The 15,405-nt window shown below is 46.3% G+C and overlaps 2 protein-coding genes across 2 annotated transcripts; both read left to right on the plus strand.

Moving 5' to 3' along the window:
- Nucleotides 1-302: 302 nt before the first annotated feature.
- PRELID3B (PRELI domain containing 3B) lies at nucleotides 303-9,535 on the plus strand. Its single transcript, XM_081034496.1, has 6 exons — nucleotides 303-621; nucleotides 4,601-4,769; nucleotides 5,971-6,060; nucleotides 6,489-6,559; nucleotides 6,682-6,784; nucleotides 8,174-9,535. The coding sequence occupies exons 1-6, from the start codon at nucleotides 590-592 to the stop codon at nucleotides 8,291-8,293; spliced, it is 585 nt and encodes a 194-aa protein (XP_080890622.1). The 5' UTR covers nucleotides 303-589; the 3' UTR covers nucleotides 8,294-9,535.
- Nucleotides 9,536-11,378: 1,843 nt separating this feature from the next.
- Nucleotides 11,379-15,151, plus strand: ATP5F1E (ATP synthase F1 subunit epsilon). The gene is made up of 3 exons (XM_081034497.1): nucleotides 11,379-11,498; nucleotides 13,407-13,533; nucleotides 15,009-15,151. Exons 1-2 carry the CDS (start codon nucleotides 11,467-11,469, stop codon nucleotides 13,528-13,530), a joined length of 156 nt encoding a protein of 51 aa, XP_080890623.1. The 5' UTR covers nucleotides 11,379-11,466; the 3' UTR covers nucleotides 13,531-13,533; nucleotides 15,009-15,151.
- The last annotated feature ends 254 nt before the right edge of the window (nucleotides 15,152-15,405 follow it).

Consider the following 15,405-nt stretch of genomic DNA (forward strand, 5'->3'; position numbering starts at 1 on the left):
CACAGGGTGTCAGCACACAGCTAGCTGATTGCAATTCCCAAGCCTGGGTGGAGGCAGGCGGCGGGAAGAACCTTCCAGCGGGGCGCCGCGGGCCCTGCTCCGTAAACACCGCGGGACGGTCCACTGCGCCCGTCCACGGGCCTCACGACGCGGGGCGGGTCAGGGCGGGGCGGGTGTGCGCAGGCGCAGCGCCCCGGTCCGGCCCGTCCAGGAACCCGCTGGGCCTGACCCAAGTCGGCCCAAAGGTCGGCGGGCCCCGCGACGCCCGCGAGGGGGCGGGCCGTCGGCCGCGTGCCGCGCCTGCGCAGTACAGCGACGGCGCCGGCGTCCCCGAGAGCGGCTCCCGGAACTGCGCCGGCGCAGTGTGCCCGGCGCTAAAGGGCGGGGTTTCCTTGCGCCGCGCACCAGGCTGGGGCAAACCCCGGGCCGGGATAGGGCGAGGGGCAGTGCGTCGGGACGTCCTTCGCGTCGGGCCCGACGGCGCGTGCGCGCGGCGCGGCCGGCTGGGTGGCTAGGAGGCGGGGGGCCGCGGCGAGGGTGGCTCCTCTCCCACTTTGCGCTGCCCCGGTATCGCGCAGGCCCCGGCACCATGAAGATCTGGACTTCGGAGCACGTCTTTGAGTACGTGTGGGGCGTGGGGCGGGTCGGCGGGGGTTTCGGGGCAACTCGGGGTGGGAGGGGCGGCCCGGGCGGGAGTGCTGGCGAGGGCGAGGCGGCCCGCAGGGAGCTTCCAGACGTCGGCCCAAGCGGAGGGAGCTGCGCCGGGGCCCGCGCGGTCCGGGGGGCGCCCAGGCGGAGTGGGCCCCACGAGTGGGCCCCAGGGCGGAGCGCCGACCCCCGGCCGCCGCGCCTCTCTGGGCCCGGGGCCGTGGGGCAGGGGCCGGGGGCCGTGGGGCAGAGGCCGGCCCGCGCCCGTCCCCCCGGGAGAGGCGGCGGCGTCCTGCGCGCGAGGTGCCCTCGGGGGGAAGGCGGCCCCTCGCTCCCGCCTCCGGCCTCCAGACCCCGTGGGACGGGCCGCGAGGGTCCCGGGAGGAAGGCGGGGCCTCGTCCGGCCTCGTCGCCCCGCCGTCGTCGGGGTGCGGTCCTGACCTCGGAGCGCGAGTCCGGGGAGCTCGGGCGCCCGCGAGACGGAGCGCCCCGCTGCCTGGGAACCGGAAGGACGGGGCCTTGGAGTCGGGGTGCAAAGTGCGGCCCTGGCCGCGACCGGCCGTGTGACCTTGGGTGACCCCGCCTCCTGGCCTGGCCTCGCGGGGGTTCTGCCCGCGGGAGATGCGGGCCCCGCTCGCCGACAGCGCTGGGGTCCGGGGAACCTTTACTGACGGAAACTGCCTTCGCCCCGCGGGCGGGAACGAACGTGCCTTCTGGTTCCACGACTCCCCGTGTACAGAAGAACCACGTACATAAGCAGCTAGGTTTTTGCCTAAGTCGTTATTCAGTTATCCTAGTGATGGGCAATTTTTGGGGAGTGAGTGCCGGGAAGGGGCCTCGTGAGGCTGAAGAGTGGAAGCACGGACCGAGGAGAAGCAAAGTTCTAAAAAGAGGACAGTTCATTGAAAGCAAAGGGCAGAACTCGCGAGTGGAGGCGTCCCCAGTGGGGGTGCCCAGGGCCGAAGGCAGCCGTTCTTCCTTTACACCTTCTCTGGCCTGCTTGGGGGCGGGCGCGGCACCTACTGATGGAATTCGTCAGGTGTGCCCGTCTGCCCACCCCGCAGGGATGGGCGATACACCCATTCCTGTTTATCGGATCCGCTCCCTTTGGCCAAAGGGAGTTTATGAGATAACGTGTTGACCTCGAGTCTGCTTCAGAGCCTGGACTTTCTGAAACGGCTGTCTTCTGTTTACGCCCCCAGGGACCTACCTCCCTGTCTACCTGACAACCTGCTGACTACCCTGTCTCACTGGCACTCTTTATTTGACTAATTCGGCTTCTCGTTGGCTTGAAATGCTGTCTTTGTCCTAAGCACTGTTGTCATTTATATATGAATCCATTTCTGAGCTACCTGCTCTGTTCCACTGATCTTGCTATTGTGGCCACACTGTTTTAGTTTTTATAGCTTTGTAGCATGTTTTAGTAACTATTTGATTTCTTTAAGTGGTGTTTCTGAGGGCAATTTTAAAAGAAGTGGAAAACTTTTTACAGACTCAGTGAAACAGACACAGCCCCGAGTCCACTGGATCCTGGAAAGTATAGAATGTTAGAATCAGAGGGGAGATTTCTCTTCTTCCTAGTTTCTTGTCGTTCTGGGGGAAAGACCCAAATGTTGTAGTCTTTCTCATGTTCTTTAACCTGGTCACATTCTTCACTGCTCCATTTCAGCCCTTGGGATGGGGAACGGTTTCTTCCTTGCAGTCCTTTTCTGGATTTAAATGCTTCAGCAGTTCTTGGCCCTGTGTCTCCCTAGAACGTTCTTCTCCTGTCACCCCTAACACTATGCCCTGGCTCATCCTCTACCCCCATTCCCAGTCTTTCTGCCCTTTTTACTTTAACGTTTCCCTCTATTCTTCCCCTTTAGTGTAAGTGTTTCATGCGATTCTATTGTTGGCCTTCTTGTCTTGAGTTTCATCAGTGATTCTTCTCTTTTTCTCTCTTTGTTAGAGAGTTCCCTGAGATTTGATGAAAGCTGTAGGCCCTCCTCCCAGAAGATAGACATGTTCAAACAAATGCTGTACATATCCTGGGAGAAGAAGCCCTGATTCTGACTCTCCCCACATAATCAGGGCTTTTCGATCAAAGTCCCAGCTGTTAGCTACACATTTATACCACCCAAATCTGCACCTTGGGCTCTAGCATCTTGAATTTCAAATCCTCATTTTCAGGTCTCACCAGATAGCTCTACTCGTATGTCCCACAGGCTCTTCAACTCAGCATACCTGAAATTGAAGTCATAACCTGCCCTCACAAGTCTTAGACCATTTCCTTGTGTCTCCCGTCTTAAGGATATTACTTTCAACATCTAAGTCGTCATTCTGTGTCTTACCCCTCCTTGCTTTTCCAACACTTCCTCGCGGCCTGGCATATCGTTTGCATGCAGTCGTAGTCATTCATTGATTCCTTCAACAAACATGAATGCCCACTGTGTGCCAGGCACTGTTCTTTGGATTGGTTACATTTTGGTAAAAGAGTCAAGACATTGCTGCTACTTGAGTGGAGTTAATGGTGTCTCCCACCTCATTTTATAGGCGAAGAAATTGGGTATGTCAGTAAGCTGCCCCCAGGTTCTCCAGACTGCCCTTTGGTGCTGTCTTTGAATGTCTTTCATTGTGAGGTCTTGTCAATAATTACATTGGTACAGTTAAAATTAATTGTTGGAAGACTATTGATTGTAATAGGCGTCGTTTGTAATGTTTGAACCAGTTATGTTTCATAAAGCAGTCTTAGTGAAAGCCAAGTCAACGCCGGTGTTTTCAGGTTGGCTCAGAGAAGAGAGGATTAAATTGCAAGGAATGCATGACCACCCTGAAGTCATACAATTACTAATTTTTTAGAGGGGATGAGGGAAAGAGATAAGTGCAAGGAAGCCAGCTAACCATGCTTAAGTAGCTAGACGGAGACAGGGAAAGGGTTCATCTGATTTTCATTTTAGATAGTTACCTTAGTAACAATCAGTGTTTGGCCTGTATCACTTCTACTTGTGGGGACTGTTTAGATTTATAAAGTAGCTCCACTTATATACCTGCATTGATTTCCTGAGATTAAAAACAGAATGAGGTTCTTTTATATAATATAGCAAAAATGAAAACATTAAAAATAATGTCACTAGTTGTCCAGGGTCCTGGGAAGTGAATGGTGTTGAGATTTTCCCTGTTGGCAGGAAGTAGCTGTCAGACTTAGTTCTCTGAAAAGTTAAGTTACCTTTCATACTCGGTGTAGTTCATAAGCGCTCTTTTGAAAAAGATGTCTATTGTATAAGCATCTTACTCACATAAGTTGTGAAGTGAACAAACGTGCATCAGATTTGAATCCCCCAGGCACATTGCTTTTCCAAGAAGATAAAGATCCTGCAAGTTCCATGATATTGTTACCATTTCAATTCCTAGATGATAAGCAAATGCTTATTATATTAAGAGTAGTAGAAAAATAGCACATTAGGAGCATCTTAAAAACATTTTATTCTATTAGCGACCTTTTCAAAACAAATCAGAATCACTCCTTTGAGAAAAACAATGGATAAAGATTGGAGGGGCCGCTGTTACTTATTACCTTAATATGAGAAAAACATTTTTAATACCATATTTAACTCAGTAATGCTGTGGATCTTTTTGTAGTTCCTGTAAGAATTTACAGTGCATGTAAGTTCTTTTACTTGTTACTTCTTTATAACTTAATAGAAATTTTAAGAAACTGTGCTGTGGTACTCTGTAGGCTGCTCTAATCTTCATGGATATTAATGGAACCGTATAGCCTGTGTCCTGGAAAAATACTGAAACCTACGTGTGTTTAAAATATAGACAGAGCTCCCAGAATCATCTCTCAGTCAATGTTCCAGAAAATAATTGTCCCTAGATATATTAATTAAACTGAACAATAATTTGGTGGGTTATAAAGCTGGCTTAATTTATATGCATATTTTAAATGTTTGATTTTGGTTTATGTTGGCAGGCACCCATGGGAAACTGTTACAACAGCTGCAATGCAGAAATACCCAAACCCTATGAACCCAAGTGTGGTTGGAGTTGATGTATTGGACAGACATGTAGATCCTTCTGGAAAGTTGCACAGCCATAGACTTCTCAGCACAGAGTGGGGACTGCCTTCTATTGTTAAATCTGTAAGTGTGTCTCTATTCCTGTAGAAATGTGACTGCTGGAGAAAAGTTTTCTAAACCACATTATAATTTCAAATAGGTTGTGGGAGCCAGTTCCGAATGTCATTTCTGCATCAGTTCAAATTGTATTATAATAAACTTGAGTTATGAGTGTATAATGAATTAGAAATATTATTACAGTCTTCATGAAGGCACCCGATAAAACCTTCTGCAGGAAGCCAGCTAATGCTCTCAAATCTAAACGGAATTATTCTACTTCTGCTTTGCCACCAACTGGATAATAAGACTTGGGAGTCATGGTCCGTTAGTTGGTGGCTATTAGCTCACAGTTGCTGTGGTCAGTGGCAGGTCGTGCACATTCAGTGAGGAGCAAGTCCTTAGACTCTGCTGTTGCCATATTGGTTCCAAGGTCTGGCACTCCTCCCCATGCATTTAAAAACTGTGTTCCATTCAGATACAAGCAAGCAGGCTTTAGTGAGTCGCTTTAATCAGCAAGAAACTGAATGCCAGTTTATAATTGAGAGAACTCGGGTATGATAAGTGGACCCAGTTTTCAGTGAAAGAGGTTCTCTTTCTAGAAGGTAGGTCCACTCCAGAGAACTGAAGTACACGTTTGTCAACAGCAAATGTCCTCATTGTTTCCTTTGTACAGAGCGCTGCATCAGGTAGTGGGGACACAGAAATGAGCAAGACCAGGGGATTGGCTGGGGGTCAGCACAGGGGGCGTAATACTGCATGTGAGGTACTGTCTTTAGTGAGGTGCCTGCTTTTCTGCCAGGACAAGGAAGCCACGACGCCCTGTCCCTTAGACTGCTCTAGGAACACACCAACAGATACTCGCGCTCTCCTTTTTCTAGATGCCATGTTTCCCCCAAAGGTTCTGATGTCTGTATTTCAGGCTCACTGCTCCACAATCACGCGGTTTCAGCGTCTTGCCTTATATTGCAGTCGTTCTCAGTGGGTTGGTTGCCAATTGCCTCTGGGCAGGGTTTCTTTCTGTGTCTGAATCTTATGTCATCCATGGTGTGTGAATTCCTGTCACTCTCAAATGTGCCTCCTTCCTGACCTTTGTCTGATGCCTCATGTGTTTTAGGAAACATTTTTGATGCAATACATTAACACATTTTACTTTCAGATAAAATATTGATATACTTGTTAAGAAATCCTTCCTCCTCTGATTACTAATTCTGGATGTTTTGTTTAGCTTATTGGTGCAGCAAGAACCAAAACATACGTTCAAGAACATTCTGTAGTTGATCCTGTAGAGAAAACAATGGAACTTAAATCCACTAATGTAAGTTTTGGCTCCCTTTTGTTTTTATTTTAAACTATTTGGCTTAAGTTTTTGTCTCCTCTGCAGTTGACCTACAGAGGAATATAGCTCTCCATTGTGGCTTGGGAAATCGAAACTTACATGCTGGATTGTCTGCCTGTTGGCATCTTAGCCTCACTGCTCTAATGAGCCTGCTTATTATTTCTGGGGGACAGTACTCAATAAAATGAATTTGGGATGCTGTGCATATTATTACTATTGTAAAACTTTTGCCAAATGTATTTTTTAATAAAAAGTAAGCAATGAATAGTGAAATTTAAGTTTCATTTACATAGTAACATCAAAGTGGTTTATTATATATTTAGCTAGCAAGATTTTGGCTTATTAGTTTGGAAATGTTTTTAACCTTGGTTTCCAAAATGATTTGATTTTTTTTATTAATTCTATAGATTTCATTTACAAATATGGTTTCAGTAGATGAGAGACTTGTATACAAACCACATCCTCAGGACCCAGAAAAGTGAGTAAAAAATGTTTTAACAAACTTACTTTACAGGGTATTTTAATTTTTTTCAATCAAATATTTCCTTAAAAAGTGAAAGTTAGATCATTCTGAAGCTGTGTGAATTTGTTTTGTTCCAGAACTGTTTTGACTCAAGAAGCCATAATCACCGTGAAAGGAGTCAGTCTCAGTAGTTATCTCGAAGGACTGATGGCAAATACGATATCTTCAAATGCTAATAAAGTAAGTACGGCTGTTCCTTCACTGCTCTTATTCCTAGGTTTTGTTTGTTGGAAGAGCTTAGTACTGAGTGGGTGTCTGTCCTCATAAGCTGACTCAGCCACAATGCAGTGAGACTCCATATAGACTGTTATTTGCACAGGCTCTGGGTTCCAGCACACCTGGGTTCACATCCAAGTTCTAATTCTTACCAGCCTTTCAACCTTGGGCAGTTAACCTTCCTATGCCTCAGTTTACCATCTGAAGCGGAGATTAACTACCCATCTTATAGGGTTAGGCATGAAGAGTAAACAACAGAATGTACATAGCCCAGGGCCCAGCACATGGGAAGTGCTCGGTGATGTGTAGCCATGTTTCATTGTTTAAAGCACCAGTTCTCAACCTTTTTTCGTTATCATTTCCTATTGCCCCCACTTCCCAGATCCATTTGAGACATTTTTTTCCTAATCACTCTACTCTATGAAGTTATTTAACATGATAGATTGGATGGATGGATGGATGTGCTTTGTACATATAGAGGGCAATTTTTTCCATCACCACCCCCACCTAGCCCGACTGAGAACCCATGATTTAAACAAAGTAAGTTTAGAGAGAGAGATGCTTCACGTACTTCTTTGTAACGCCTTTAATATAATCATTTAGCCGTCAAAAGATACTCATACATGCCTTCTCTGTGCCAGGCAGAGTGCTAGGCTAGACTGGGGATGCAGTGGGGAAGAAAAAAATGTGGTCCCTGCCTTTGTGGAACTCACAGGAAGGTGACATTAATCACACACCATGTCATTAGGAAAGGAAAAGTACAGAAGGGTATGAGAGTATTTAATGAGTGTCAGTAAGTGATGTTTCTGTTAAGTGCTGAACGAGCCACGAGTTGGTTGCCAGGGATGTGCAGGAAACATTCCAGGCAGCGGAGCTGCATGTGCAAAGGCCCTGAGACAGGAAGCACAAATGCTTCTTTTTCTTTTCCTCGAGGAACTGCATAGAGTGCCAGGAGAGAATGTTGAAGACGTAGTCAGGGACCAGATCTTTCAGGGCCTTTTACAGGATTTTGGTTTAAAATATGGACATAAAAAGAAAAGGATTTGACCTCACCCCCAAAAAGGGCACCACTCTAATCATGAAATAAGTAAAATATCATTATTGTCATTTAATTGTAGATTCTTTTGAGAACATCTTTTGCATACAAAATAAAAATCAGTTGATAGATCAAGCCAGTTGCTCAAGTCACTTGATATTTGGTAAATAACATTAAGAAGGAAAAGCCAGGTAAAAAAATCATCCTGGTGAGGTTTAGTTATGTTTGTAATGATCCTGGTTACTTCCTGGTGTGCCATTTATTTGATACGTACCTTTGCTCTCTTGGTAACAATAAACGTTTTGGATTTGTTTAAGGGCCGAGAAGCAATGGAATGGGTAATACATCAATTAAATGCTGAGATTGAAGAATTGACGGCTTCGGCAAGAGGGAGCATGAGGACACCAATGGCAGCGGCAGCATTTGTAGAGAAATGATGAATGTTGACATGCAGCACCCAGGACCCTGGGTCTCATTAGCTGGCAATATATTTATTTGTTATTTAAAAAGTACGACTATATTTTAGGTAGAATTTTTTTTTTTTTTAGTAAACTGAAGAAAGGCTATGTGACTTGCTCAAAACAGAGAGGTGCAGGGTTTCTAAATAAAAAGGGCTCATCTGAAATGGTTAGTGTTTGAAATGACTGTCTGGTTTTGAGGGTTCCATTATTTATGTGAAAAATTAACAATTTTTGAAGAGTACTTGGAAATTGGTTTTAGCATATTACAGCGCCTTAAGTTAGACTTTTAAAGCTTTTCATGCCTTGGCACTCTGCCTGGCTTTGGACCAGCTGCAGAACAAAGCAGAGCCACCTCTTAAATGTACACAATTGCCCTTTGCAGCAAACTTTAAGAGGGAACTCACTTTAAAAGGAGAAATTGTATAGTTCTAAAAGACATTGATTTGTATAAAATAACTTTCTCTGCTATAAACCACCATTAACAACCATACTTTTAATTTGGTACTTAAATGACATTTTTGTACTGAAAAATATCACTAAGTACATAATGCCAATCAAAAAATACGATTTTATTGTATTTAAGAGTACCGTCTTGATTTGCCAAAGTTTTGTAACAAGTAAAAGTATTTCCTTCCTTGGATTTGTACTTTGTGACTTAGTATGCTGTATCGTGGGCTGGTTATGTTAACTGAAAAAAATAAAGTCATTACCGGAATTTTGCAGCACTCTAAACTTAAACAGAGAACAGCTGTTCACATCTTTTAGCATTTCACATTTGCCTAACTTATAAATTGCCATGTGTCAAAATCATGGTTCTGTAATTGCTAAAGCATGATATGTCAGGTTATTTGAATATAATTACTTTTTGAAGTAATTGTGACCACAAAACATCTTTTTTACATGAGGAGCTAGCTGTACATCACTTGAAATTACTCAAATGATGTCTTGCTCTGAAGCATAAATCCCAGGTACTTAATGTTTTTAATAATATGGCGCCACTGCAGGGGCTGGGGGCCGTGAGGAAGAAGAATAGAGAGGAAAAGACCATTGACCTAAACTAATGACTACATGAATTGTTCTGCAGCTTTTATTCATGGGAAATCCTCATTTGGGGTGCCAAAGGGCAGCTGCACTCTGAAAAACTATCCAGTAATATATTTTGTTTCATATTTTGTAGCAGTCAATTATCCACCATAAATACTATATTTAATACTTGCAGTTGTTGCAGACGGTGTTTTTGTTAAAACGGTGATTAGCTCTTTATTTTACAATGCTTAATGTGATAAACTTCAGTCAGGTTTCCTATAAAAGAAACCAGGTAATATATGTACAGAAGTAGTACACCAAACTATTTAAAAGTTAGTGTTTTTCTACTTAAAATATTGTTTAGCATAACACTTCTTAAGGCATTTGTAAAAGCAAGTTAAATTCAATAAGGTTTTTGATTATTTTTGATAACCAGAGATGGTTTTTACAATTGAAATATTTCAGCTAAACAAAACATTGCTAGATACTGATACTTAATAAAAAGGTGCCTTGTACAATTTCTTGTAAATTATACATGTTCAGAAATTACAATTTCTTGTAAATTATACATGTTCAGAAAAAGGTGTAATGAATGCCCCAATGATAAAAAGATTTCTGAACAAATTTTATCCTGGCTTTTTTTTACTCTGACCCAATATGATAAAATTCTCTAAATCTTTTTCCAGTGTATTTACCTGTGTCGTGCGGGGTATCACGCAGGGTCTCTAGTCCTGCTCCCCACATAAGAACACAGGACATGGTGAGGCCAAAAAGGAACACCCACGGAGCCATAGGTAAGGGAGTCACACCACTATGGTCTCCCTGGAGGCTGGATTCACACGACGTGCGACCTGCTGTCCGCTTTGCTGCCAACTGACCGACTTCCCTGGCTAGCTGCAGTCCGCCGTGCTAACTGCAATCCGCACTTGCCAGCCCCCATCATTCGCTAGCGTAGCCACGGCAGTTATACTAGTGGCCAGTGGCTCGCTGGTTACAGCTGACGGCCAACTAGCCACAGCTGATGGCCATCCAGTCACAGCTGACGGCCATCTACTACCCGAGCCAGCACCTTTCCACGTGAGGCCGAGAGCCTGGGAACTGCCCTCCGGGGCTCTGTCCCCACAACCTGTTTTAGTAAAATAGCTGGTAGTTTATGGCTTTTACCTGTTAAAATAGAAATGCGCAGCAAGCAGATGCATTTGAGAGGATTAAACTGGCAAGTATTCAAAGATGAGACTCGGGGACTATGGAGCATTTATCCTATTTAACATTAAAAGTGGAAATCATGAATTAAGAACATTCAATAAGAAACTTTATTTTTACTGTTTTTCCTATATTTTCAATGTGAAGAGCAAGATAACTTTTTTCACCCTGAGAATGCACTCGATTGCGCAGGCTAGACGGGCTCTGCGCTGCGGGGCTGCGCCCTCCCCGCTGGACGCGCAGAGACGGGGTTGAATCCCACGCCTCCGACCCTTCTTTCCGCCGGTCTTTCTTCCCACTCCTTGTCCAGGCACTTGCCTCCGGTCTCGGCACACTTCGCGGGTGGCCGTAGCCCGGTAAACGTCGGGGAGTCGGCATGCTCTGTCCAGATCCACTCGTTCACTAATTCACAGGTGGAGACGCCCAGGTGTTTTCAGTGTCAACGACGCCACGCAGCGTCTGGTCCGCAGGTGGGCCGTCCGGCCGTGACCCGGGGTGGGCTGCGCCACGACAGCGGCCTCGGGCGTGGCTCCGCGTCTCGCGCCCCCGAAGCCACGCGGTCTCGGGCCCCCTGCAGCTCCGCACTCGCCCCGCCCGCCCCGCCGGGCACTACGGAAGCCGCCGGACACTCGGGGCTGTCGCCTCGCCAATCGGTAGGCGCGGCCGGCCGGCCGGCCTGGGGATTGGCACCCGCGGCCCGGGCCCTGCGCCCCTATTGGCTCCCGGAGCCGGGGATTCCACGGCAGAGCAGCAGGGGCTGTTGGAGGGGGCCGGGCGGGGCCAGGGGCGGTGGGATTGGCAGGTCCGAAGCCCCGCCCCTTCCGCTTCTCAGGCCTGACCTTCCGGCCGCTGGGTCGCGCGCTGAGCCGACATTGACGCGTCCTCGCGATTCGACTCGACCGGCCCGCTCTCGTAACATCATGGTGGCCTACTGGCGACAGGCTGGGCTCAGGTAGGCCCGGGCTTGGGGGGTGGGGGGGCGGAGAGGGCGCGGGGGAGGCCGGCGCGGCCCGAGGCCGGAGGTCACGCGGAGCGCGGCGGGGGTCCGGCGACCCTGCGACGTGGGGCCGGGCCGGGCCGCAGCCTCGCGGGACGCGCGTCGTGTGTGCCGACGGCGGCCCGTGCCCGTCGGAGCACCGAGCGCCTGCGGCAGGTGTGCCGCTGCCTCCCGGACTCGGGTCCCCCGCGCGGGGTCTTGTCCCGCGTCTGCGCGGGGCCCGCGGTCAGCGGCGCGTGGGTGCAGAAAGCTGGGGGCGCGGACGCCCTGGGCCGCCTTCTCTGGTGGAAACCACTCGGCATCGCCATCCTCCTTTCCAGCATCAAAGTGGGGCCTTTGCAGATGGTGCACACTTTCTAAAAAGTATTATTTTAAATTGACTCCTGTTGCTCTCGGGTCTCCTGATCGGTAAAACGGGTGAAACCCTTGGTCACCTGTAGGGCGCTCTGCGCACAGGTGAGTGGTGGCTCCTGGGACGTTCAAATGCGAACCCATTTGAAGATACACCGTCTAGTGTAAGGGGAAACCGTCCGGCTGGGTGGTCCACACCCGATGTCTCCGGGCCTCGCTCCAGGTGGCACTCCAGGCGACACACTCCAGGTGACACACTCCAGGTGACACTCCAGGTGGCCTTGCTGCAGGTGACACACTCCAGGTGACACTCCAGGTGGCCTTGCTGCAGGTGACACACTCCAGGTGGCCGTGGTGTTTCACTGGTGACACACTCCAGGTGACCGTGGTGTTTCACTGGACAGAGCAGCAGCTTCTGGCGGTGGCATTCTTGGGTGTAGGCCTGAGAGGCTGCTGAGCAGCCCAGGACGGTTCTGACTTGTGAGGCCAAGCACAGTGTCGCAGATTTGGAAGGATGCTTGTTCCAGTAATGGGTGCCGTTTAGTAAGCACCTACTATGTGAGCAGTGGGGTGATTCATGCTTTTCACACTCAGTCTCTCCTCCTCCCACCCACCGGTGGGGCAAGTATAATTATCCTTCTGTTTTATTCTATTGTTTCTCTGCGTGAATAAACTAGCTGAAAAGATTGAACAGCCTGAAGGTCACCCAATTAGCAAGAGTGGAAGCAGGCATGGGAACGCCTACCTCTTGGCCAAAAAAATAAATAAAGTAAAAACCGAATGTGAAACATGACAAAATAGACAGCAGCACCCTCCCCTCCCTTCCTGTTTTCAAAAAGTGTTAAAAGTGAGCTGACATCTTTTGGATAATATGTTGATGGGAGTCCATCTATTGAACAGGAAGCAGACTGTTAGATATTTTGCTGTAATTGATGATGTTCTCTAAGGACTTTTTAGTTAAATTTGGAGACCTTGATTGGGAAGTATTTTTGATGGCAGACTTGTGAAACAGAATATGGTATTCTCAGGAAAACCTTTCAATAATTAACCAGAGGAAGAACTTTTGATTCAAAATAGTTGTTTTCTCTTTTAATTATATATACTTTACCTTGTAAGAATAATATAAGAAAAAATTTTAAGTAGAGAATTAGGGGAAAGAAATCACTCATGTTACAGATTCCATTAAGATTTTGGTCCATTTCCTGTGCTGTGGGAGTTTTTAAAATAATGCATCTTTTCTTTTAAATGAATGTGCATTAAAGTGGGAAAACAGTTCAAAGTAGAAAAACTAAAGATCACGCATCCTAACACTAGTTAAGACTTTGGTACATTTCATTCTAGTCTTTTTTGTTTGTTTCTATAGATTCCTTTTGGTATTAGTCATTTTTAAATCCAATTTTATAATAATGTGCAATCAAACCAAAATTAAAAGTATAGGAAGAAAAAAGAGTATCACAACCAGGCTGTATGGATCATAGATAATTAACTTTATATTCTCTCATTTTCTCCCAGCTACATCCGATATTCCCAGATCTGTGCAAAAGCAGTGAGAGATGCTCTGAAAACAGAATTCAAAGCAAGTGCCGAAAAGACTTCTGGCAGCAGTGTAAAAATTGTGAAAGTGAAAAAGGAATAATCTGTAAGTTCTGATTTATTTAGGAGGCTTGCATCTTAAATTATTAGAGTACTTTAAAAAATCACAGTAATTTTACTTTGTTTTGAGTTGTATCCTTTTTTTTTGCTCAGTCCGTATGTGGAGAAGTTAGGTAGTGGGATAATAATTGAAAGCACACAGGTTATAAAGTCAGGTGGCATAATAGAAGAGTGATGTTTTGGGCCCTGACAAGCAGAAGTAATTGGCACGTTGATTTTCAGCTCACTTAGCAATGCTTAGGAAGAGAGGCCTTCTTATTTTAATTAAACCTGTTTCATTTGCGCAAAATCAAATAATGGGAGGATAAACTCCCCACTTTTGTAATTGTTATTGGAGTTATTAATACATAACAGTTCCGGAGCATGAAAAATCACAGCTCTTTGTATTTTGATTTCCCCCACATCTGCGAGTGTTCTCACAAATCGCTGCCTGAACGGAAGAGCTGCAGGTGCTGCAAGGGTCCTGCTGTCCCGTCCAGCCGGATAACCTACAAGACCCTGCAGTGAGCCCTGTTGTGCTCAATGTGTTGTGCCTGCAGAGGGTTTGGTTTATTTCCCTTCTCCAGAGGTGTTGGCAATCTAAAGTTACAGCCTATACAGGAAAAGACAGTTTTGTTCAGGCTTTTGTGCACCAAACTGCTGAAGTGATTTGATCTCTAAACCACTTTCTTGACTTTGTCATTTCGAAGACAAGCAAGGCAAATTTCCAGAGAGATGTTTTTCAGGTTTGATTTTCTTGTTTTGCTTTTTAAAAAGCGTCAGACCCGCAGTAGCAGGGAAACGTAAATATTAATCCTTTGGCAGCTTGTGGTTATGAGCAATTTTACTTATTGGAACTGTCTACCCTAAGCACTTTTCATTTTCATTTTGAATTAGTAAATATTTTATTACAAGCCTAGAGATGCAGTGTTTTGAATTTAGCCCTTTTTCTAGGGGCCCTCTGTCTAATCTCATAAGTCTGAGTAATGAGACCTGGTTTTATGTTGGGCTGTTTTGTTTTTAACAGTGAATTAACAGAAAATCACTTAGCCTTTCTCTGCAGCATAATTGAGCCAAACTGCATGTAACTCCCTTGACGTTGTGATATCCTTGAGGTCAGAAAGTAGTGCCCAGCTCCCTTAAACAAAGCATTGACCACTCTCCATATGTCCTGCAGGCCAGTCAGCCCCCACCCCACAGCACAGGGGAATTTTAGTGTCTTTTCAAGGCAGAGTAGGTTGTTTATTGCTAGGAGAGTTTGGGTTTTACTTAGCAGGAAGTACTTGCCTGTTGGGCGGAGGCTCTGCGCGTGAACCAGCACTTTTTTGGCAGCCAAGACCAAAGTTCATCACCAGCCGCGTGAGTGGAAGCCACAGTTAGCTTATACAGTTCAGTGTAAGGAAGTCATTTCCCCCATTCAGGTGGGATTTTTAAGAAAACACAAAGGACCAGCAACTTTTGCTTTTTCTTTTTTCCTCCTAGGCCCTGACTAAAGCTTGAAATGCTACAAGGTGAAGATGTATGGGCACACGTTATGGCAGATTGAAAACGATCTCACTTCTTGGGGAAGAAAATACCTGTCTTGTTCATAGATTGACAGTGTCAATAAATTGAAGTATGGTTCACTCATGCTGTTGGGTTTTGGTTTCTGTCGGACTTTTTCCTTTTTTTATGGGAACTGCACAGCTGCAAGGTTATGACTATGTGAACCGAGATTTTGTGAGATTAATTGCTAAAATTAGACTTTCATTGAGGCTCTCGTCCCTTTGAATTGCAGAAGCCACGCCAGAGTAATGGATGGGTCCTTAACCCACCGGCCTCCTCCTTTTGTGCAGGTGGCACTACCTAGGGAATACTGCTTGGCCAGTGGCCTAAATGA

The sequence above is a fragment of the Rhinolophus hipposideros genome (genome assembly GCF_964194185.1).
Source record: "Rhinolophus hipposideros genome assembly, chromosome: 22".
Lineage (NCBI taxonomy): Eukaryota > Metazoa > Chordata > Mammalia > Chiroptera > Rhinolophidae > Rhinolophus > Rhinolophus hipposideros.